The 25699-nt window shown below is 40.1% G+C and overlaps 1 protein-coding gene and 1 non-coding gene across 18 annotated transcripts in view; both read right to left on the reverse strand.

Annotated features, from left to right (window-relative positions):
- The window catches only part of CSNK1G1 (casein kinase 1 gamma 1), a 176671-nt gene that overhangs the window by 23317 nt on the left and 127655 nt on the right, over positions 1–25699 (reverse strand). For 6 of the 17 annotated variants that reach the window (XR_011997418.1, XR_011997419.1, XM_026005826.2 and 3 more), the window contains 7 exons: positions 23705–23856; positions 21591–21825; positions 16288–16373; positions 13993–14077; positions 13589–13737; positions 12850–12957; positions 830–940 (listed from right to left, as the gene is read on the reverse strand). Coding sequence is in view for 13 of the 17 variants with exons in the window: in XM_026005826.2 (XP_025861611.1) it covers positions 830–940; positions 12850–12957; positions 13589–13737; positions 13993–14077; positions 16288–16373; positions 21591–21825; positions 23705–23856 (926 nt within the window). In the remaining 4 variants the exon portion in view is untranslated. Of the gene's footprint in view, positions 1–829; positions 1931–12849; positions 12958–13588; positions 13738–13992; positions 14078–16287; positions 16374–21590; positions 21826–23704; positions 23857–25699 lie in introns of all 17 variants that reach the window. The other 11 variants (XM_026005957.2, XM_072738775.1, XM_072738777.1 and 8 more) reach the window with 4 other exon arrangements.
- LOC112918444 (U6 spliceosomal RNA) lies at positions 23591–23695 on the reverse strand. The gene has a single exon (XR_003234690.1). It is a non-coding gene; the product is annotated as a U6 spliceosomal RNA (small nuclear RNA).

Here is a 25699-nt window from a genome sequence, read left to right on the forward strand (position 1 = left end):
AGCTGTCTCCTGACTTCCTGTGAATAACACAGTGTTCATGAATCACTCCATGTAAAAAACATATTCTAGACAATCAAGCCTATCAAAATGCATTTCTACATGCAAAAGGTTTGTCTATCCTTTTATATGATTTGGTGGCTCTGAGTTTACTTATGTGCCCCAGCTGATAGTGTCACTTAACAGTATGAGAGACATATTTGAATTAAGATTATTAAAAGAGTAACATATAAGAGTAAAGAAACACAGATGTTCTTAAGTACAAGAGACAACAGAGCTTCAAAATAGTCCAAATGAAATCAGAAATAATTCTCTAAGACCACACTTACTCCAGAAGGAAAAAAGAAACAACCCAACTTCTTGGGTACCCACTCAGAAATGACTTTGACCAATTAACATCTTCATCTTATGTGCTAAGGCACATACATCATGGAATGAGCTACATATGCAGTCTCTATCCGAAAAAATACTTATTTTCTATATTTCGAGTCTGTAAAATTCACATACTAGACACTAACATACTTCTACCTTGACATTATTTTTATGGTTTATCATGAGTAGATCAAGGTTGTAAGATTTGTTTAACCAGAAACCAGTTCAGAAATCATATAGATATTTCTTAGTCAATGACAACAACCAATAATCATCTCAACAAGTGATTCTTACAAGTCCACTTAGGCAGAAAATCAGCATACAGATATTGAGTTAACTATAGAGGCAGCTCAACCTTACAGCAGTTTCCTTTCTAAAAGAACCAAAGTTTCAGAAGCAAGTCAACATTCCACCAGCCAAGCTGAAAAGGCCAGGAAAGGGCAATAAAGGCAGTAAGTACCTGCACTGATCCCCCATGGCGGTCTGCAGCCAAGTGAGACGTCAGGTACGAGGTATTGGTCTGCCGGCTGGGCTGGATTTCCCACTCTCCTCGGCGCTCTGACGATGCAGTCTGCTCAGGCATTAGGAAGCATGAGAGCAAGATATGGAAGGAAAGGTGAAGCAACAGCAAGCAATAACAAAATCAAGTACATTAGTGTCCCTGAGTGTTTTGTTTTCATTTTGGATTTTAAACTAACAACCGCTGCAAAGCACTGAGAAAAAGTTAGCTTGGCTACATTCATTTCAGCCTAATGAGCCAATACATCACAGTCTATAGCACACCAACCTCACCCAGACACAAAAAAACAATAATCACCAAAAGTGGGGTAGGGGGATCACCAAAAGCTGAAATCAATTTTAGCTTCCATATTAGTAAAATTTCAGTAGCCACTAAGCAGACCAAATTTAGAACGTTAATACTGTTGGACAAAGGAACAATCATACTTACAAATCATTTCACTGATTAAAGATCTACCTAAATAGACAGTAGTCAATACAGAAAATTCCTAGCATTATGAATCAAGATAATATGGCTTTTCCTTAAATAGGGAGCCCACCACTCTCAAAATAAACCTCTATAAGACTTTCAACTAAGATAAAATGAGCAGTGGCAGTGGCTGGAATAAGCTTTCTTCTCTAAGAGGATGAAAAAAAATGTATCTTCAAAACAGGTTCATGGGTCAAGAAATATGAAAAGATGAAGGTGGGTAAGGCTACAATGTTTACCTGATTCCTCTAGATAATGGCCTCTAGTCTGGAATTAGAAATAGTTTTAGATATGACTACTACGAATTGCTTTCTTCTAGAAAGCAAAAGGCAGATCTTTCCCCAGCAAAAGGAGGGCTTCCAATCCAAAATGTTTTTGGGTTCTGCTTTCAGTTCTGCTGTCATTCAGGCTCTCTTCATTCCTTCTTTACCTGTTCTTTAGATCTCACACTATTCTGATCTTGCTCATTTGTGATTTTTGTTCTGAAGAATCTGTTTAGGTGCCTCTTCCCCTGTACCAGATGGCTGAGGAGGTGTTAACATCATGATGCTCAGCTGTAACAGTCCTAAGGCTCTACAAAATGAAAAATGAGGAGTTGGAGAGGCAGCAATGAGGGATTAGTAAATCAAATTTTAATTGCTGCTGATATAAACAACAGCAGGGGTTGGGATATGATATTGCTGCTCTGCATGAATACCAGCAGGGATGCAATAAATCTTAGAGATGCTCACAGCTATCAAAGTTGTATTTTATAAAAAAGAAATGGTAAAGGAAAGAAGTAGTGGTTTGAGGCTCATACTTTCCCTCTCCTGTATCTCATGGACAAGAGTTGTTTAAAGTTCCTCTGTAACTTACCAAAAAGGCTTTTTCCATTAAAACAGAACCAAAACAAAACCTGAGCCTCATATACCAGCTACAATTTATTCATCTTTATTAATGGAATATGAAGTACTGTAAAGGATCCTGGCCATGTTTCCTGATATTTCTCGGGGAATGAGCATATTCTGTAAGGAAGCAGCTGTATTAACTTACTTGCTAAATTCTCTAACAAAAGAGGGGTTTGGTTCTATACCACTAGTCACATCTGAGAAATCAAAGCTACCCAAAAAACCCGCCCTTCAGACTATTTCTGCTCACAGAAGTTCAGATGTTTCATTTTCAAAAATAAGACTGTAGTTTATAACATAATAACTTTTATAAACTTACTGACAGTATCATATCCTCAGAGCACTTAATCTCGTATCTTCTTACTACTAGATATTTGAGAATAAATATGGGTTTATTGTTTATTTTTTAAAGTAATCTCTATACCCAATATTGGGCTTGAACTCACAATCCCAAGATCAAGAGTTGCATTCTCTACTGAATGAGCCCGCCCAGGCACCATAAGATTAAATCTGTTCTAATACTATAGATAAAACCCATAACTATTACCCATTAGTGATAGCTTCTTCAGTTCTCTTTAGGACTTTACCGTTTTTTAAAAAATTTTTAAAAGATTAAAAAAAATTATTTATCCATGAGAGACAGAGAGAGAGAGAGAGGCAGAGACAAAGGCAGAGGGAGAAGCAGGCTCCATGCAGGGAGCCTGATGTGGGACTCGACCCCAGGTCTCCAGGATCACGCTCTGGGCTGAAGGCGGCGCTAAACCGCTGAGCCACCCGGGCTGCCCAACTTTACCTTTTGTAATATTTATTAAGTAGGATATTTAAGCTCCTAAACTACTATGAAGAACGGTCAGTTTTCAAAAAATTTAAATATTTAAACAATATCCAGACACTTAAAAGCCACTTGGTGTTGTTTTGAGTTCTAGGATACATGTTAAGTATGATTACTTCTTTCACGAATGCTCTCTGTTTTGCACTTGTTCTTAAGGCAGATAAAGCTTTGAAAATGGCAAGAAATGTACATAAAACACTCATATACTTTTAAGCTTAACAAAATCTGAACAGCTGATCAACAATTATTTCCATTTTTACTGAAACACATATCAGAAGTCTGGTTTGATGCCCCTATCTGATTCACAGGACAGTGTACCATTTATACTCATTCTAGTTAAATACATAATTTGTTGGAGGAGTTAACATTTTTGTGTAGATTTTGAAAATAGAAGACACTTTCCAAAGGCCAAAACATCATACTCCATCTCTATTATCAAAGCAGTGTGTTATTTATCTTTTAAAAAGAGAAAAACAATGTTAACTGCTTCATAAATGCTTCCACAGTGATGAATGAAGAACATACCACACCATACTACTGCCCTCCAATGCCTTCTATATCCACCAAAAGCAACAAAATCAAGAGAAAGATATCAATCTGAGGTTGCTGGTTTATCACACTGGGAATTACTCTTCATCACAATACTAAACTCTATGGCTATTCTCTTCTAGAATTTAAAGACTAGGACTGGTATATAGAAGTTGATATAGTAGAATGGGTCATTTGTCAGTTTTAGAAAGCAACCGAGTACCCAGGAACTAGAAGAAACCGGGGAATTGTGACAAGTACAGTATGCTGCTAATGTACCTGAATGGTAGCCTAAGCAATGCTGTGTACACACATTATGACTGGGCATAATCTGCACAGGATATAGCCATACCAGTAGAGGAGATCAACATGTAAATTCTTCACTCTCCAAGACCACTCATGCACATATGTCTATCTAACAGGCAATCAGGAGCTTCCATGGACAGAAAAGTCACTGGGCAAGATCAGTCCCTCTGCATTACTTAAAAGGCAAAGGTCCACATGGAGTGTGAAAATCCCCAAAGGCAGGAGCAGGAATCTCAAGCACTGGGAATTCTTTGGGGGAACACTTTAAAATCTTCTGCGGTGATTGCATTACCTGTGTGGAAATGTTTGATTTACTGTCCGGAAGGTGAATGTGGTGATCACATTCAAATCAGAAAGCAGTGACCCAGCAGAGCATAAATCAAAGACAAAGCTAACAAAAGTTACTTAAGGGGAAATTGAGAGGAGCCCAGTGTAAAAAGTCAAAACCACCACATATGCTGTCAGGCAGAGGAAATGAATCTTTTCCTGCAGTCATCTGGCCAGGATTAAAGGACAGACAGTAGGGAGGAGGACACTAACAAGAGGGCAGGAAAATATAGTCTGGAGACACCCCAGGTACCACCTCCATCTATGGCTTGAAAATCATTTCCAATTTTTATTGGAGATAAAGCTCCTGTTCTCAAGTAAAAGGCAGGCAAATATTTTTCTTCTGTTGCAGCAAATAAATCACTGAATCATATTCTTTATATAAAGTTATATAGTCACTTCAAAAAATTAACTTTGATTACATTTATAAAGAACTTTCTACATTTCACTTCCTGGCTCCCGAAGTTTTTTTTTTTTTTTTTTTTAAGATTTTTAAAAAATTTATTTATTCATAGAGAAGGAGAGAGAGAGAGAGAGAGACAGGCAGAGACACAGGCAGAGGGAGAAGCAGGCTCCATGCAGAGAGCCTGACATGGGACTCCATCCAGGGTCTCCAGGATCATGCCCTGGGCTGCAGACGGGGCTAAACCGCTGCGCCACCGGGGCTGCCAGGGTCCCGAAGTATTTTAAAAGGTGCCACCTATACAGAACATTTTGGCCTTCCATGTCAGTCTTCCAGGCCTCATTAATAATTAGTCTTCAACTATAGTTAACAAGAATAGGGACTGAATAGTGCTAAAAAGTTCATAATGGATACACTAGGTTATACCGTCTTACCACACTTCCATGCTTAAAAAAAATTTTTTTTTTAAGTAGCAGGGGTAAGATGGAGGAAGAAAGAATGGAGCAGGAAGCATCTCAAGATTTTTTTTGGAGTATGTTATATCTTAGATATGAAATTTTAAAAAGCTGGCAAGGTTACTGAAGTATATACTTTAACAAAATTAAAAACTTCCTTCTGTGAAACTCATGAAATACAACCAATTTCCTATGCCAGACAGGGATTATTCCATGCTGTCATGTGTGCAAACAATGCCTTCTTGTATTCTACAAACTTGGTATCAAATATCAGGGATGTTTGAGAATCACTGATAACAACCTAGAAGGGATTATTCCCAAGTTCAATACTACGTAGGCCCACAGAGCTAGTATTATCAACTCTGTGAAGCTCCCAGAAAAATCACAGGAACCATTCAATAGGTCTACAACTGTCTACTTAGATCCTGTCCTATTCTTATTCAAAACGGTATAAAGTGCTTGTGCCCCTCCCCGCGCACCCTCCCCCAGAGAAGGATGACTTATTTAGGTAGGATTTCTCCAGAATCTCCTCCTACAAAGGAGGTGCCTCAGAACACAGGATTTATGCTGAAATACAAAATATTGCAGACTGCACAAAGAAAACTTTTATTACAGAATAGAGAATTAGAGCAGACCTGAGTGTCAGCAACTAAGTGCCAGAATGGGAGAAGGTAAGAAAAGGATTGTATTGCAGTTTTACACTTCCTTGTTTCAGTGTCCACCTTGGGGTAAAGGTCTCAGAAATGAGGAGAGACAGCCTCATTCTGCAGACGGCTCTATGCTGGAGGGTGACAGGGCAAGTATGCAATCTACACCAGAGTTCCTAAACAGCAGGTAGTAAGTTAGGAAACTACATACAGGTCAGAGAAAGGCAAATTCTCTCTGAACACACTCATCTGTCCCTCTAACTAGCAAACTGTGAACCTTGCTGAAAACAAAGTAGTTCTCTGTCAAAGGAAAGGAATGGAAAACTAATCAACTTTTGTTTTTTCTCAAGCTACTAGCCTTTCAAAAGAATATATAAAGATATTCATTTTAGGAAGATCTCTGACCATCATGGCTATTTAGCAATCTGGCTTAATCTTTTCTTTGGAAAAGTTATAACAAGCTCAACAAGCACAGCACCACGTATACTTTTCTAAGGCTATACATTCCTTAAATCTAATCTCTTGGAGTCTAGACACAAACAAACAAATCTGAACCAGATTTTTTTTTTTAAATAATCTCTAAATCCAACATGGAGCTCAAACTCAAACCCCTAGGATCAATAGCTGTATGCTCTACCAACTAAGCTGTAAGCCAGCGAGGTGTCTCTCAACCTCTCTTTTACTGGGGGCACATCTTCAGAACTCAACATGATTTGACCCTTTTAAGTTTTATTGTTTATTTCTTGTGTGTACTGAATTAGTTTAAATATGGTTCTTCTAGAAGGATGAAGGACCAATTTTTCTGACATTGGATTCATATTTTCCTGCCTCGTCAAACTTGAGAATTTGTAAGTGAACAGTTCACCTAGTAAAAAAATTACAAAAAGTCAATTCTTCCCCTTAAACATATACTGTACATATAAAGACGAGTAAGTACCATTCAATATTATCATAGTAGGATGCACATCTGAGTTTAATAATTCTTGATGGCCACTGTGATTCTTTCCAACCTCAAAACAGATCTGTTCTCCCTAACCTTGTAAGTCAAGTACCCCTTCTTTATATGCTGATGGAAAACCTACATAACTATCAAAATTGCTGAACCATGGTAGCATGTGTATAGCATTTACCTGAGTAAGGACGGTCACAGGCTTAGATTCAGCAAGAGCAGGAAGCTTACTGCTGCGTGAACATTCTAGTCGATGCAATATTCTATATTAAGCATGTTGAGCAAACACACTGAATAAAACCTTCCACAGTGCAATATACTGCATTCCAATAATAGATCTCTGGATAATGGCAAGACTTACTTCCTGATCGCACTTGCAAAGAAAAGCTTTGTCAGGTAGAAAGAGGCAAAACTATTTCTCACCCCCTTCCTGATGGATGGTAAAGCAGAATTCTTTAGAGAGGAACCACAGTCATGGCAAGATTTACCATCTTTGGATTTGGGAAAGGACAAATACCAAGGGGAAAATGACGGTAAAGACAAAAGTTCCCAATGAATTTGAAATCATAGTTCTGTACCTCGGTGATTGGGTGATATTTATGTTATTACTCTGCATCAACAGCCTACTGTGTTTTTTTTTGAATACCCTTCCCCTTTAGTAGACAACCTTGCCCTACTTTGTCGGCAGAATGGCTCTTTGTGGAAACAGAAAACAAGTACGAAGAAAAGCTTACAATTTATTTTTCATGGAAGGTTAAGTAAAAATCTTTATTTTAAACAAACATCTGTCTTCATCTATGCTCTTCATTTGACAGATTCATTCATTCAAGCAATTACTTATCAAGTGTCTACTCTTCCAGACATTATTTTAGGTGTTAGGGAGATAACAGTGAATGAAACAATAAAAATCTCTACCCTTACTTACTGGCTTACATCTGGAAAGCTGAGCCCCACCCCAAAGGTTATATGTCCCATGGCCAAAGCACTCGGATAAGCTAAAACCAAGTCCTGAGCTCCTCTTCTTTTTCCTCCTACTCTAAGTATGGGACTAAACAGAGTCAGCCAATCCCCAGGATCACTCTCCTACCACAACTGAAGAGTAGATTTACCCAGAATAAGGAAGCTCTTCTGGCATTATCATCAATGTCAAATGCATGTTCGGACTTCCAAATATGTCACATTCATTCATTCATTATTATTTTGAGAGCCCTTCTCTGCCTGCTAGCCATCTTTTTTTTTTAAGATTTTATTTATTTATTCATAAGACACACACACACACACACACACACACACACACACACACACACACACAGAGGCAGAGACACAGGCAGAGGGAGAAGCAGGCTCCATGCAGGGAGCCTGACGTGGGACTCGATCCCGGGACTCCAGGATCACGCCCTGGGCTGAAGGCGGCGCTAAACCGCTGAACTACCTGGGCTGCCCTGCTAGCCATCTTCAGCTAGAATACACTCCTAGTATTTGAAACTCCAGATGCCTAAATTCAAATTTCAAGTAAGTCTCTCCTCCAACTTCCCCATTTCTAGGAATCATACCACCCTGCTTCCAAATTACTGGGACTTCAAAATCTCAGCAACAGCTCTGACTCCTCCTTCTCCTTCAACCTTGACATACATGTGGGTTCCCAAGTCTGGTAGATCACACCCATATATCATTTCTCAGTTCTATTTCATTTTCGTGATCACAGCCCATGTAGGGTCCCTTTACCTCTGAAGGAGATGCACTATGTTCTTCTTAGTGTCTCCATGCCAGCTGCCAGGCTGTTATCACCTTCTATGCCAAAAGACTTCTAGAGGAAAGCTTTGATCATATCAGCCCTCTGTTCAAAAACCTTTAGTAACTATTCCCTACTGAAATTAAGTATCAACTTTCCATCCAGCCCAGCATTCAGGCACTTCATCAAATGGCTCCAAGGTATCTTCCTAGCCTTTTTTCCTTTATTCATACTATATATTTTAGTAAAATAAACCAGATAACCTGTTGCTCATTATTCTTTTTGCTTGGAATGCCTCTTTCATTCCCACATTACTCTTCCAAGAGCACTACAAAAGCAGCTTCTTTCATGAAACTGTTGTGCTCAGACTAGATGAAAGGTCTTCCAATCTCTGATGATGATAATTTGAAGCTTGGGATGTTTCTCTGTTCTGCCTTGTGTTATAGTTATCTGGCTACTTGGCAAATCTGCTTGTCAGTTGAGGACAAAGATTCCCTACTTATCTTGGTACCCCCTAGGGCATACTTGCACAGAGCAGGTCCTCAGCTAGACTTATTTAATGGAAATTGTTGACAAAAAGTTAGCTGCCCTGAAAGTGAGGTTTATACATGTCAATATCTCTCAAAGAGAAACTTAACTTTCTTCTTTTGCTGATATTAAAATTGAAAAGAATCAGTCTAAAAAAGAATATTCTGATTTCAATTCCTAGAGTCATGTAAAGGACCTATTTAACAGCAATTTTTCTTAAGAATAAAAAACAAAACCCCCAACACATAAGAAGACAACCCTAAAGATGGAACAAAAGTAGAGACCACAGCTCAAGACACAGTGTAAAGGTAGAAGAGACATCAGAAAAACATTTAGCCATAGGGCACAGTGCAGAAAGAATTCTACCCAGCAAGGATTCAGAATCCTGCTGGGAGGGAGGTATAAAATTTGCATTAATGTGGGGATTTTCAATCCTCTAGCAGCCATAGGATACTAAAAAAACCCTAAAAGAAAAAAAAAAAAAACAGAGAGAATTTCAAGATTCAATTCTTCAAAAAGCAGCTTATTATTGCTTTGCGGATAAGATTTCCTAATTACACAGACTGGTTTAATGACCCTTCACTTAAAAGTACACTGAAAATCACTACTTTTACTCAGATGCTAGGTATGACTGACTTTTTCACCTTGACCATCCAGGTTTTTTTTTTCTTTTTTCTTTTTTTAAAGATTTATTTATTTATTTATCATAGACAGAGAGAGAGGCAGAGAGAGACACAGGCAGAGGGAGAAGCAGGCTCCATGCCGGGAGCCTGACTTGAGACTCACGTGGGACTCGATCCCGGGACTCCAAGATCGTGCCCTAGGCCAAAGGCAGGCACTAAACCGCTGAGCCACCCAGGGATCCCCGACAATCCAGGTTTTCAACATCTCTTCTTCCTCCTACTTTTTTTTCCCTCCTGCTTTTAAAATCTATTCAAAATAGCAATGTTGATTAAGAATTCACTGAGGCAGAAACGACAAGCGAAACTAAAGGAAATAAATACCTATTTTAGTTTGAAATATTCTGAAAACATGAGTGGGCAGATATACTGACTTCACTGACTACTTAAATGATTTTTTTCTTTCCATATATTTTCTATTTAAATGTGCCTTTCATCATAAGGAATATAACTTCATCACAGAATAGTTTGGAAAAATATTATCCACAATATTATCAGTTGCAACACTATTTCTGTTAATAAATTGGCATTATCTCCTCTTGCTGATTTTTTTCATTTTCCCTTCCCCTGAGGGGAAACAAGATGTATTTCTAATTTTGCAATATGATTTCTTCATTCTACAAACCATAAACATTTTCAGTTGCCACAAGTTTTCCAAATATTTTAAATGGCTACATAATATTCCACTGAATAAGTGCACTGTAACTCACTTTATTATAGCCCAGTTTATTCGATAAAAGATTTTTTTTTTAAGATTTATTTATTTATGATAGACACAGAGAGAGAGAGAGAGAGGCAGAGACACAGGAGGAGGGAGAAGCAGGCCATGCCGGGAGCCCGACGTGGGACTCGATCCCGGGACTCCAGGATCGCACCCTGGGCCAAAGGCAGACACTAAACCGCTGAGCCACCCAGGGATCCCCTCGATAAAAGATTTGAAAGGGATCCATAACACTTCCTTTAGGATTAGATAGATGGATCGTTTCTAAATCTGTTTCAAATCACATTGCAACAATTTTATGCACATAACTTAATCTAGATCTTGGGTTGTTTTATTATGATTGATTCAAAATACTAAGATTTTTCTATCAGAAAGAACAGTAACTTCATCCAATTACCTTCTGGAAAATTTGTAACAATTTGCAGAGTCCAGAGCAATGTATGAGAGTGGCAGTTTGTGCACTCAGCTATACTTTTAACAAGGGAGGGCAAAGGAGAAAAACTGCAGAAGTCAACAGTACTCTGTTGTCAAATCAGAGGTCAGTCAAATCATAATTCTTAGCCAACTACTTTGATTCAAGTATATAACTATGGACCCAATTAGTGTACATGATTTGCTAACCCCCACCTTTTTGCCTATCTACTCTCTCTTTTAGCTACTAATACATAGATTTCCTTTCTTTATACTTTTTCTTTTTTTTTTTTTTTTTAATTTTTATTTATGTATTATAGTCACAGAGAGAGAGAAAGAGGCAGAGATACAGGCAGAGGGAGAAGCAGGCTCCATGCACCGGGAGCCCGATGTGGGATTCGATCCCGGGTCTCCAGGATCGCGCCCTGGGCCAAAGGCAGGCGCCAAACCGTTGCGCCACCCAGGGATCCCTATACTTTTTTTTCTTACCAAGCCATTTTGCTACAAGTATATACTTATGGTGAGTCTATCTGTTATTTGTATATACTTCACTTTACCTATATGTGTATGTATTTCTATGTGCTATGTGGTTTCATATGTACATCTGAGATAAATGTTTTTGCATTTTTTATAAAAATATCCATGAATATTAAAAAGTGAGGTCAGAGGTGAGGACAACAAGCTAATTTGATAGGTGATAATGACTGTGTGTGTGTGTCTGTGCGCGCATGTGTATCTGTTTATTATCCTTTATTTATCTACTAGGGTCCTCAGTTATATCTTAGCAATGTGCAGTTGACTCTTGAACAACATTGAGGTTAGGTGCATTGGCCACCATGAAGTCAAAAACCCCCATATAACTTTTGACTCCCCCCAAATTTAACTACTAATAGCCTACTGGTGACCAGAATCCTTACCAGTAATATAAACAGTCAATAAACACATATTTTGTATGTTACATGTACTATATGCTGTACTTACAGTAAGGCTAACATACTATATACTGTACTTACAATAAAGCTAGAAAAAATGTTACTAGGAAAATCAAGAAAGAATACATTTACAGTATTGTACTATATTTATTGAAAAAATCCACATATAAGTAGACCCACACCTCTCAAACCTGTGTTGTTCAAGGGTCAATTATATATGATATAAAGATGAAAGTCATCATTTTACTTCCCAATCAGTGACCCCTTTCTTTAAATGTTGTCAGATTTGTTGATTTTTGTGTGTTTGCCTCTCCTGTCTTCAGGCTGAGGGAAGCCTCTCACACTGACCACTAGTTTTTCAAACTATGAACACTGAAGGACGGATGACATGGTCTTCTCTGCAGTGGCCTAAAGCAAAGCTGAGTCTTCACTACACTATCTCAGATATTGGCAAGTTCTAGAATTAACCTGGGAACAGGGGCAAAAGGGGGAAGAGAGGTGCCAGTTTATGCCCACGTCAGCTGAAGTCCAAATTACTTTCTTTCTATCTATCTATCTATCTATCTATCTATCTATCTATCTATCTATCTATTTATTTATTTATGACACACACACATAGAGGCAGAGGGAGAAGCAGGCTCCATACAGGGAGCCCTATGTGGGACTCGATCCCCAGTCTCCAGGATCACGCCCTGGGCTGAAGGCAAGCGCTGAACTGCCGAGCCACCCAGGCATCCCTTACCCACTCTTCATAACCAGCAAAAACAAACAAACAAAACAACAACAACAAAACCCTCAGCATTGGCAAGAGTGACACACTAGACTGCAGATGAGGCTCAAAATAGGCTACTCATACTTCATCCTGTATGTTCAGCAGGTCTTTCAAGGCTGTGGCAGACTTTTCTTTCAGCCAACAGACTTGGACAAGCCCAAATTCTCTGGACTGGATACTTGATGTAGGTCACCCAGCCGCATCTCAGCAGCATTACAAAGCCCTGAGGGATGCTGGAGGGCCGCAACACACCACTGAGAGATGGCAAGTTCTTTGCCTTTAATTTCAATGTATACACTGAACAGAGAAGCTGAAGACTTTCAGTGTTTGTATTATCCACAAAGAGGAAGAATGTCTGAAATAACGAAGGCCCAGCACGTACCTGATTTCGGAGAGGCTGTTGTTGTGATGGCCGGTCCCTGTGGGTGTGGCTTTCTCGTGTTATTGCAGACGCACCAGAATCTACATGAACTGACCCTACTGGTGTAGGCTGGAAAGACAGAACAAAACATCAGATGGAAAATGGGCCAACTTAATGCCTCCACAAAGGAGAGCATCATTCTAATCATAATAAAACACTAGTGATTATTATTTTCAGCCACCAAGGGGAGTTTTCACTTTTCTTGTCTTCTGTTTATCTGCAAAAGGGAGGCCGCCTGGTCCTCAAGAGCTCACTGGAGAGTAGCTTACCTTGGAAAATAAGAAAAACATTCTACAGTGATGTGTTAGCATGCTCTTAGGCACTGTGGACCTCTGGCCAAAAGAGCCAATTCAAAAGTTTCTTATGGGGCTGGGTTCTATCTACTCTGTAGAAGTCAAGTACCTTATCAGCTTATGTAGCACCAGTTTCTGGATCATTCAAATGAAATTTCTTCTTAAGAATTGGCTTAAGTTCTGCTATCTTAGGACATACTGGTCATAATCTTAAAAACATATAAAGGAGTTGCTCTTATTTCCTAACTCTAGTAATTGCAACCTATGGCAATCACCCTGAAAAGGTTGGCAAATGTAAAGTCTACAGTCAAAGGAATGTTTTTTCTACAGACTCAAGCAGAAAGTCTGGCAAGTCAAGTGGTGAGGTAGCACTGGTTTAAAGTGAGGAGGTAAAACAGGATACTTACAATGGGCCTTCCAACCCAATCGTAGGCGTAGTCAAACGTGTAGCCTTTCCTTTCAAAGAGGTCTGTGAAGAGGGTCCGTAAATACTCATAGTCAGGCTTTTCAAAGAAGTCTAATCGCCTGACATATCGCAGGTAGGTTGCCATTTCTTCTGTAGAAAAGAGGTGAAAGGCCATGCTCATGAGTTGAATGCTTCCCATGGCGAGAAGCTCTGGGCCAACCCAGGAATATCTGGTGTTTTCTTTATGGCCCAAGTGAAAGTGATAAAACCTGTCTTGGTCTAAATGACAATAAAAGGAAATGTGAATTTTCTGGAGAGCACCCTTATCTAGAGATACCAAGTCATGGTCTCCACCTACTTCAGCGCTTCAGTCACACCGGCTGGACTGTCCTTCTAGCATCCTACCTGGAAAGTTTTCACAGAGAGCTTCAATGGGAGTGTTCCTTTTGGTGTCACCAATTTTTTGATATCTCTCTTTTAATGTATCAGCCTGTAGAGTGGAGAGAGAAAATTATTTGGAAAGAGGTACCAAGTATGGGAGGTCTAATATGTTTAGGGACGTGATGGTTGTTTAACTCAAACTCGCAAGATTTGCTATTTTCAGTCTTCTTTTTTTTTTTTTTTTTTTTTTATTTATGATAGTCACACAGAGAGAGAGAGAGGCAGAGACACAGGCGGAGGGAGAAGCAGGCTCCATGCACCGGGAGCCCGATGTGGGACTCGATCCCGGGTCTCCAGGATCGCGCCCTGGGCCAAAGGCAGGCGCCAAACCGCTGCGCCACCCAGGGATCCCCTTCAGTCTTCTTTCTAATAAATAAGAAACGTAGTAGAGATGATGTACTTAACATCTGCTCTGTTCTGGAAGGTTTTCCTTCTAAGTATATTTAGTTCAGATAAACCCAATCAAATGTAATGAGACGAGTAGCTAGAATAACAAAGTAAAAATATCATATGGCAGTATTTTCAAAAGGTTCAAAAGTGATTCAGCCTTCCCCCTCTTAGATCAGTTCTATGATAAGATAAAAAAAATACTGCTAATCCAAGCGGGGGCAGACAGATAGATAGCTCGACAGAATATTTACTGTGAAGCTGAACAGAAAAAAAGAATAAGCAGTAGAAAAACATGCCTTTCCACAGTGTACTTCCAGAGGGAAGAGTGTTATCTATGATAGAGGCATGGCTACCAGACAGGTTTGATATATGTCAGTGGTTCAAAACAGCCAGGTCTGGTTTGCTCAGGATTATAGACAGAAGGCTCCTGGAGCTTGGACCAACATGGTCTCAAGGGATTCTCGTGAGGCTCTCCCTAGCCTGCTGCACCCAGCTTTAAGGAATAGTGTTCTAAAGTAAGTTGGAGGAATTTTAGATCTACGACTGCCACTAAAATGATTTGTGGACCATGGGAAAGTTTTGAACAATTATTAATACACAAATGCATTGTTTGGCTATGTGATGAGCAAAGAGAGTGTGAAACTCTTATCTGACAGCTATTAATACCAATGAGAAGACATATATATGACTAGGAGAAGACTAGGAGGTGTTAGGAGAGGAATTTAAGAGGAAAGAAATAAAATCTTCCTAAAGGGAAGGGGCAAAAGATTTACTTTTCAGGACAACAGACCAGAAAGCACAGCAAATGAATCATCCTGTCCTTCTGTAGGGAGAGAGGGAGGGGGTTAGGGGTGTAGAGGTACCCCAAACTATTGATTTAGTTTTTTTCCATACTAACACGTTGAAATAAATTACAACTCAAAAATATGTCTCACATTTAACTATCTAATGGGACTTAAAATGGCTGAGAGGCTCACCATTTCTTACTCTAACTAGCCAGAGGCATGAAGTAATTGCAGTGGTTATAATTACTACCAAGAGTTACCTTGAACACAAATGCACTGTACCGATACCTAACTATGGAAGGCTATTTAAACTACATGCTTCATAAGGAATGGCTAATGTCTACATGGGCATTTACTGAATAAAACATGTGAAATATGGGATCCCTGGGTGGTGCAGCGGTTTGGTGCCTGCCTTTGGCCCAGGGCACGATCCTGGAGACCCGGGATCGAATCCCACATCGGGCTCCCGGTGCATGGAGCCTGCTTCTCCCTCCGCCTGTGTCTCTGCCTCTCTCTCTCTGTGACTATCATAAATTAAAAAAAAAAAAAAAAAAAAAAAAAAAAAAAACATGTGAAATATAACATTAAACCTTCATTTTTGTTTTAGTTCAGGTGGGCCCTTAGCCTACAGAGGATGAACAAATATTTTCTAGTTCTCCTTAGGGGCACACCCAGCCCTGCAGGCCTTGCTGGTAAAATGTGTAGCAGCTGCTGTCATCAATTTGTTCCAGAAATTCCCTAGCACACTGGGAACACTCTTCCTGCTACATAATGGTAGTGGAGGAGGAAAGTGACACAGAGAAAAGCAGCACTGCCAAGGCTGGGAGGGAACAAGGGAAGAGATTATGGAAAACCCCAAAACAAGGAAGAAGGATTCAGAAGGGGAAGACCACAAACGTAGGTAAACCAGAGCTCCCAAAGCCCAGGGGAGCATTTACAATAGACTGATGTAACTAGTCCCTGCTTCTCATCTCTAGCCAACCCATCTTCCCGACTGTGCTTCTTAGAGACATCGAGTCAGCAACCCCTCCATTAACAACTGCATATTGAAACAAAGCCCTCTGCTGAACACTTTTAAGGATACCTTGAGTCCTTGCCAGGGTAGGCTGCCTCGAAGGAAATACATGAACATATGGCCTAGGGCTTCCAAATCATCCCGCCGGCTTTGCTCTAAAAGGGAAGACAGATCACACATTATGTTTGCAGTTATTAAAGCAGAAAGGGGTTCAAAACCGAGTAATCCCTTCAGAAACCCTTCTGCTCTGGAAAGGCTCTGCTTACTCATTCTTTGTGCAGCTAAACCAGGGATAGTATTTTAGATCAAAACCAAAAAACTTTATGTACTTCCTTTGCTGTCACTGGCAAGTAAATAGCAAGGGAAAAGAGCAAATCCTAAACTGAAACCAAATCCAAATCACTAAATGGTGAGTAACCACCCCTTAGTCATTGCTGTCACCTTCCTGAAAGTCAGGTAATTTAAAAGAAATTATATGAAGATATATTTTCACATATATGGACTACAGTTACCCTTTGGGTACCATCACAGAAAGTGAGAAGCAGATTAAGTAGCTAAAACTTTTAAACAGTCCATTCTGGGATCCCTAGGTGGCTCAGCGGGGATCCCTGGGTGGCTCAGCGTTTTAGCACCTGCCTTTGGCCCAGGGTGTGATCCTGGAGTCCCAGGATCAAGTCTCACATTGGGCTCCCTGCATGGAGCCTGCTTCTCCCTCTGTGTCTCTGCCTCTCTCTCTCTTTCTGTGTGTCTCTCATGAATAAATAACATCTTAAAAATAAAATAAAATAAAAATAAACAGTCCATTTTGGCTAGGCCTGCAGAGACACAAGCTGTAGAATGCCTAGCACACATGGCTAGTACTTTTAATTCATCATAAAAATTAATAAAATTTAGTTTGCCATAAACAAACATCAATGTAGAATCTCAGCTTCAATCCATCTGTACCATGTTCCATAGCCACCCTAAGAAAAATTTAAAATTTATTTCGGGAGGTGCCCTTTATGGGCACATAAAACAGGATCCCCATATTCTGGGGCCTTATCATGTAAAACCAGTTGTTAGATTTTTCTTTCTTTTCTTTTCTTTTTTTTTTTTTTTAAATTTATGATAGTCACAGAGAGAGAGAGAGAGGCAGAGACACAGGCAGAGGGAGAAGCAGGCTCCATGCACCGGGACCCTGATGTGGGATTCGATCCCGGGTCTCCAGGATCGCGCCCTGGGCCAAAGGCAGGCGCCAAACCGCTGCGCCACCCAGGGATCCCTTTTTTTTTTTTTTCTTTCTTTCTTTTCTTTTAACTGGAAAGACTAAGATGGCAAAGAACTGAAGAATATTTAATAAAAAATGTCATTTCATCTCAGAAAACATCCACTACCATTATTGGCAGAATGAATGTAAGTAGTACATGCCCCTCTATTCCTTATTTGCCACTTATGGCTCACCTCAGACATCTTATGTGTTTATGTCTCCAAATGAAGTTTAGGGTTTTTTTTTTTTTTTTTTTTTTTTTTTATTTATGATAGTCACAGAGAGAGAGAGAGAGAGGCAGAGACACAGGCGGAGGAAGAAGCAGGCTCCATGCACTGGGAACCTGATGTGGGATTCGATCCCGGGTCTCCAGGATCGCGCCCTGGGCCAAAGGCAGGCGCCAAACCGCTGCGCCACCCAGGGATCCCGAAGTTTAGGGTTTTATCAAGAGAAATTAGAGAGACAAGACTAAGGGGCTACTCTACACTCAATCACGCTTTGTGTAGGAAGGAAAAATCGAAGAGGCAGGGAGGCAGGGAAAGCTACTCAGCTCAAAATACAAAAGTACAATATGTTTAAGGACTGCCTCCAATTATGGGAAATGTGCATGAAAAAGAGTGAATAGAACTCTACAGGGCAGAGGAGGAAAGAAAAGGCAACTTTCTAAATTGCAGTTTGAAAACGGTTTTTGGCAAGGTGGTCAAGTATTGGGAAAAAAAGGGAGGCACACTGACTAGAGAGAAATAACAAAAATGAGTGGATGCACATCAATTGAAATGGTCTTAAAAAGAATGAAATAAAACAGCAAGACCAACAGAAGCTTTTGTCTACACGCTTGCCTGAGATTTGCAACAAATTTTATATATAATTGAAAACAAAAAGCCATTAGATGAAAAGAGTTTGTTAGCAGAACCTAAAGACACACAAATAAAAAAGAAAGTACAAGCAGGGTGAGTTGAGGCCTCCTACAAAGCAGGGCAGATAGAGAACCCACACCCTGCAGTTTCTCACACTGTATCACACCTACTCATTGCCTTTCCATTTTTATATCCACTTCCTGTAACAAGAGGCCCCCTTGATAATAAAAATTCACTGGACAAATGGTTGCACTTTTGTCAGTTGAGCACTAGAGGGCAAAACTCTCCACATTTTCAATGCTGATCAGCATTTGAGAAAAAAGCCCAACTTCTCTCCATAGTAAAGCCCATTATAAAATGTGTGTGTTTTTTTTTTTAATTAAAACCATCCACACCTAAACCCCCTGGAATAACTAATAAAATAGTTTTCCAAATACTGAGGACTATGAAAAATAGCTGTGGAAATTATAATCATAGGAAGATCAATGGCTCCTGAGTCAGGTTATCTAGCTCCTGGCCGATTCTTTCCATTAATTGATCCATGTGAAATTAAGCATAGCCAAGTCATGTACTTTGGGCTGCAATCCGCTCATCTGAAAATAAAGTGGTTGATTTAGATAATCTGAAAAGTAATTTTCCAGTTCTAAAATTCTAAAGTAATTAATCTATGATAATTTGAGCCATTAATAATTAATCTATAATTTAATCCTTCTACCCCTCAATAAAAAGGTGAAGAGTCATGCTTTATTTCCATACTTCTTTGAAAACTTCACATTCATATAATTCAGTATTTCCACATGCCCTCATTTTTTTCATGAAGAAAGATTTTTTTATTTTTTTGTTGTTGTTGTTTTTGTTTTTTTTAGAAGAAAGGTTTTAATATGAGTGGGACCAGTAGCACCTAGAATTCTTCACACCATAAAAGCCTGGTTTCAGCCATTCAAAAAGATGCTTGGTTTACATGTGTCACACATCCCTGATTCTAGGTCAAATATACTTTGCTGGAAGAAAGGGGCTAGGTGCCCCATTGTTCTCATCCTAACCTCAACTGTTAGAGAATACAAAATAGGCTACCTTAATCAGCTAGAAGGTAGCTAATCTAATGTAGTCATGTCAAATTTGGGAGGCTGCTTCCCTTATTCTCCCTCACAAAATTAACAGGCAATTCACTCCAAGGCACTTGAAGATACACTTCTTTTTATTTTTTAAAAGATTTTATTTATTTATGCATGAGAGACATATATAGAGAGAGGCAGAGACACAGGCAGAGGGAGAAGCAGGCTCCATGCAGGGAGCCGGATATGGGACTCAATTCCGGGTCTCCAGGATCCCACCCTGGGCTGAAGGTGGTGCTAAACCGCTGAGTCACCGGGGGCTGTCCACACTTCTCTTCTTCATTACAACATAGAGAATGCTACACATTTAAAAACCAGTATGATTGGAATTCTTATGGAAACCTCTATGCTTTGAGACCCTGACCAGAGTTTAAAGGGCATGTGAAAACCATCAATATGTATTCTCTGTAATATGGAGAGGACAAAATACAGTGACAGGTTTAATGTGACCTGGAAAACTCAGGAACTCAGGAAGTTCAAGCTTGGAGATGAACTCAAAAGTTCCAACAGCAATAGCTACACCAAGAGATGAAAGAACCCAGTCTGATGACCATGTGTACTTGAAACATATTTTATCAAATAAATATATAGCGACCATTTTGAGTCTTTGCTACTATGATGCACTATGCTAAACACTTTACATGCATTATCAGAATCCTATAGTATAAGGTATTATTATCATACTCATTTCATAGATGAGATAACTGAGGCTAAGAGAAGAACGTTACTGGACCAAAATCACATAGCTTTAAGTGCAGGAGCCACGATTTGCATCCCTTCTTCATAACCATTACCTTGTACCTTGTACAAATATAACACAGACACCCATCCCTTGTCTCTTCTTGCCTTTCCTGACAAGAATTATAAAATCAGAACACGAATTGCTGTACCTAGGAAGCAGGCATTAGAACAACTTCTACAGTCTGTCAGTTAAACCAAAAAATCATGCCTTTACTATTTACGACAGTCTCTTAGTAAAAAGGAAGGAAAAGGGAATACTGAACACTATGCAAGAGATCTGTGTTACGTATACTACCCATTCAACCCACAAAACACATCCTTATGAAATACTACTTTCATTTTACAGATAAGTTTCAGGAAGATTAAGCAACTTCTCCAAAATGACACAGATAGTAAGTGGCAGAGGACCTTCTGGTCTAATCTTAAAATATTACATTTAGTTAAGTGAGGATTTCCATATGGTTACCAAAAAAATCCTGACAGCCTTTATGATTTCAATTCAAGTTATAACACTTTGTAATATAATTTTCACTCTTTACTAACACTAGAATCCTCATCTGAATACCTAGGCAGTTTACTCAATAAGGCAACCTTGCAGCCATTTAAAACACTTATTAGTGTACAAAAATTCATTAATATCTTAACACCCAATATAATTAGTATGGAACTTGAAAATATTATTCTGCTTACATGTCTACTTTACTCTCAAGAGTGGTGATTTTCAAACATTTTAAAAAATCACTGTGGAACCTCTTCTACTATAGAATCTTCCAAGGAAGGCCAATATATAAAATAGATAAAAAGGGAAGTTTTTCTGGAGAAGCTAATGAGGGACTGAGGGTCTTGTCTATTTGGCCTTCCTTAGGCTTCTCTTTAAATATTCTCCTCTGGACTAGTTCCTCTAACAAGTAAGGCTTCCTGCCTTGATTAGAGCTTTTAGCAAAGATTGTCTATCTTGAAAAAAAGGCAAGACTCATATATTTTCAGTGAATAAGACATAGGCTTTTCCTCAAAGCCATTATTCCTGGAATTATGCACAGTGACCAGAAGCAGAGTCCATGTTTTAGGGACACACTCTTCCCCAATACAGATACCAACCAGCACAATGTCCTTTCAGAACTGTCATATATGGAGTCATTCATCTGTAAACACCAAATTTATCACTAGACTTACTAAAATGCTATCATCTTAATACAATAATTCAAGTACCCACAATACTGAGAAACTAAGTTGTCAACAGGATACTTAGGAAAGTCACTAATTTACCACTTTAGTTTCTCAAGTATAAAAAGCACTTGCCTTGTGAAGCAATAAGAATCACAAGTCGTAATGCACCATGAGGAAAAAAGTAGCATTGGAATAAAAGGTTATCTTAGGGACCCGCCCTTTTCATGAAGCAGAAAATAAACACACCTTTGCCAAGATGTGTGTTGATAGACATATATCTTGCAGTTCCAGTTAAGCTTTTGTGCTCCCTATAAGGTATGTGTTTTTTGGTTTCAGGGTCAATGTATTCCTTGGCCAGTCCAAAATCTATAATGTGTATAACATGCTCTTTCTTATTGCCTTGTCGGCCAATCAGGAAGTTCTCTGGCTTCACATCTCGGTAAATCAGATTCTTTGAATGCACATATTCCATTCGAGAAAGCTAAAAGAGAAAAAACATCAATGAAAATACTCTAAAGAAGTTTATTGAAAAAAAAAACATCAAAATGTGTTTTCTTTTATCAGTCCAAGGTTATAACACTGAAATAAAAATAAAACTCATTTCTTCTTCACCACCCAGTCACTTCATGCTTATAAACCAGTAAATATTCTCTGATACAAAGATATACATAATATCCAGATAAATGAAAACAGGACAGCACTGTTCAGCTAAAATATATAGTTTTACCTCATAATGTTACAATTTATAAATGATGGATGGAATTAGGTGTTTTTAGGGTACTTTAGAAAATACGCGTTTGAGAGGCAATAGTATGCCCAGCCAGGACTAGTGTTAGCGGCCTCTGGAGACAGGTGCCACTGCCACATGCACCTCCTGCCCACACCTTCCTATCCTCAGTCAGACAGGACTCCCCAGCCTAGTTCTCTCTGTTGCAAAAATATGGGAAGTGAGGTCCAGAGAAGTTAGTAATGGACCGATTTCATAAAGCTAATTAGCAGCAGAGGTAGAAGTGTAGTTTTTATGTGAAAATAAACCGAGCCCCAAATGATAATCATAAAATTGTTTCAGGGGCATCCGGGCGGCCAACTGATAAGTGGCCAACTCTTGATTTCTGCTCAGGTCATGATCTCAGGGTCCTGGGATTGAGCCCCATGTTGGGCTCTGTGCAGTGGGGAGTCTGCTCGGGGATTCTCTATCTCCCTCTCCTTCTGTCCCTCCTCCTGCTCACATGCACATGTGTGCTCTAAAATAAATAAATCTTTTAAAAAGTTATTTCACATTTCATTAGGTTTTATTTCCATCTATGATACTTTTCTACTTAGCACAGAAAGGGAAGCTCAGGCATCTGAATTTGGGACTCAAAAGTCAAGGTCAAGGTCAACTTTCTAACATTTCCAATCTTTTACTGTAAAGTGCATGAGACCATCATCATTTCAGACCAATAAAGATGCATTTGCATCTTCCTCTAAGGGGCTGACAAAATACTCAAAGGAACTGCCTTAACTGCTCTTGAACTGGCACTGGTGTGTAATCTGGTTGGAGTAACAGAGCTGTCTCTTCAGCTCTACCAGTGTCTGTGAGAAATGGAGGCCAGAGAACTAACACAGGCTCTTGGTCACACAGCTTGGGAATCTGATTGTTAGGGCAGTGGGTTACATCACCAATCCTTTCTTGGATGCAAGGGTGAGGGGAGAGTACAGTACCTTACAGCCATGTGTTTAAAACCTATAAATAGGGATCCCTGGGTGGCGCAGCGCTTTGGCGCCTGCCTTTGGCCCAGGGTGTGATCCTGGAGACCCGGGATCGAGTCCCACGTCAGGCTCCCGGTGCATGGAGCCTGCTTATCCCTCTGCCTATGTCTCTGCCTCTCTCTCTCTCTCTCTCTCTCTCTCTCTCTCTATGACTATCATAAATAAAAAAAAAAATTAAAAAAATAAAACCTATAAATAAAACATCAAGGAAATTACTTGCATTTGTACAATTTCACCTAATCATCCTCTTTCTTCTCAATCTAAATTATATGCTTCCACTTCAGTTAAGGGCAGGGTGTTGCTCCAAGGTGCAAATTCTTAAAATAGAGCACACAAAAGATACACTGTGACTTCTCTAGGTTAACCCTTTTTGCCCGGCCTCCTTTCTAGAATGTCATCAATCCTCTGAGCATGCATTCACCAGGTGTCACTACAACTGAGAAAGCACTAAAAGGGGCACAAGGATGTAGCTGGGGAACCCATCTGTCTTTCTGCAGAATAGTAATGCCCACTTACCAATTGCACGTCATCCTTGTACAGGGGCCATGCTAGTCTCTGTACCGTTTCAATTTTAGTATATGTGCTGTTAAAGTGAGCACCCCACTTACCAATTGGATGGCTATCATCAACACCGTCTTCAAAGTAAAAGTTCGGTCACAGAGGTCAAACAAATCCTCCAGGCTCGGGCCGAGGAGCTCCAGCACCATGGCATTGTATTTCCCACATGGTCCAAAGTAATACACCTGTGGCAGACCTTCACCTGCAAGCAGGGAACAGATGGGGTACAGAGTGGGGGACACAAAACCCAAAATATGAGGTCGCTCCATCAGCACCGAGTAGACAGAAAGTGCAATTTGTGAGATGTCCATTTTCTTTCACAGTCCTCCTGGAGAACCAGAACTAAGCACAGCAGCTTCAAAGGGAACTAATAATGGGCAGGAAAGGCGAGCCGCTGCACAATGGCCTCAAATAAGCAGCTATTTTATACCAGAGTGACAAAGGTATTTCCACTGCTGTATAAGACAGAGAATGGTTCCTGATCCATTACTGGATCAGAGCATAAACTATTCTCCCCCAAGGAGGCCTGAAAGTGCACAGTTATAAAAGGTTCAAAAGACAGCTCACTGTGCTCAAAGGCCAGCCCAACCGGCCCTGTGGCATTAGCTGTGGTTTCCTCTGTGCTCCCTATGCTTACTGCCAACGGCACACGTAGCTGTTTGCAGCTGGCGCCCCAAGAGAACTTGGACTGAGGGTTGAGGTCACAGAGGGTGCAGCCTGACCCTCTTCTCACAGGCAGTCTCTGTACTTTCCTGTTTTCTATCAGCTGGGGCAAAGTCAACACACAGGGTTTGGTTACTGGTAAGTAATTCTGAAAGGAAGGGGTGTGTGTGGTGGGGGAGACAAGGCTGGGCTTTCCCCAGATTTGAAATTCATAGCTCTGAGGTGCCAAAATCTAGACTTTCTCACCTAAGTGGCAACTTGCGAATGAATTTCCTTTTTAAAGTGTATTGTAAATATGAAGCATTCAGCAAATATGTGTTAAATGGCACCATGTGAACAGTAGATATGAACAAGACTACAGAACATTTTAAAAATCTGTTCTCGAGCAGAAGCACTTCCATCTTACACATTTATGTATACCGTGGTGTGCAGTTGCTTCTGCCTACAAGTTTTTTAGACAACATTCTCTCCATCTCTCTCTTAATATGTACAGCAGGATATAAGCAGAGGTGATTCTCTCTGCTATAATCTGAAGGCTTGGGTCCTGCCTCTCCCTCCCCAAATTCCTATGTTGATAACCTAATGCCCAATGTGATGGTTTTAAGAGGTGAGGCCTAGGGGTGACTGAGTGGCTTAGTGGTTGATTGTCTGCCTTTTGCTCAGGTTGGGATCCCAGGGTCCTGGAATGGAGTCCCACAGCAGGCTCCCCGCGGGGAGCCTATGTCTCTGCCTCTCTCATGAATAAATACATAAAATCTTAAAAAAAAAAAAAAAAAAAAAAAAAGAGGTAGGCCTTTGGGGAGTAATTAGATCATGAGGGTTCTAAGAACTCTCGGGACTGGGGATCCCTGGGTGGCGCAGCGGTTTGGCGCCTGCCTTTGGCCCAGGGCGTGATCCTGGAGACCCGGGATCAAATCCCACGTCAGGCTCCCGGTGCATGGAGCCTGCTTCTCCCTCCGCCTGCTTCTCCCTCCGCCTGTGTCTCTGCCTCTCTCTCTCTCTCTGTGACTATCATAAATAAATAAAATAAAATAAAATAAAATAAAATAAAAAAGAACTCTCGGGACTAAGATTTGTGCCCTTATAAAAGAAACCCTAGAGTGCTCCCTAGCCCCTTCCACCATGTGAGGACACAGCAAAAAGGCAGAAGAGGGTCTCTGCCAGAACCTGTGATCAACACCTGATCTTGAACTGTAAGAAAGACATTTCTGACTTTATAGAGCCACCCAGTCTATGATATTTTGTTACAGCAGCCCAAAGAGACTTAGACAATATCTGAGACTTAAACCTCTAGCCCAGCATCCCCATCCTTATCCCCAGGAGAAATCTGGTCTATCTGGAGTTGGTGAACGTCGTTGCTATGCCATGTATTTCATGCCTCT

This window comes from Vulpes vulpes, chromosome 15, assembly GCF_048418805.1.
Source record: "Vulpes vulpes isolate BD-2025 chromosome 15, VulVul3, whole genome shotgun sequence".
NCBI lineage: Eukaryota > Metazoa > Chordata > Mammalia > Carnivora > Canidae > Vulpes > Vulpes vulpes.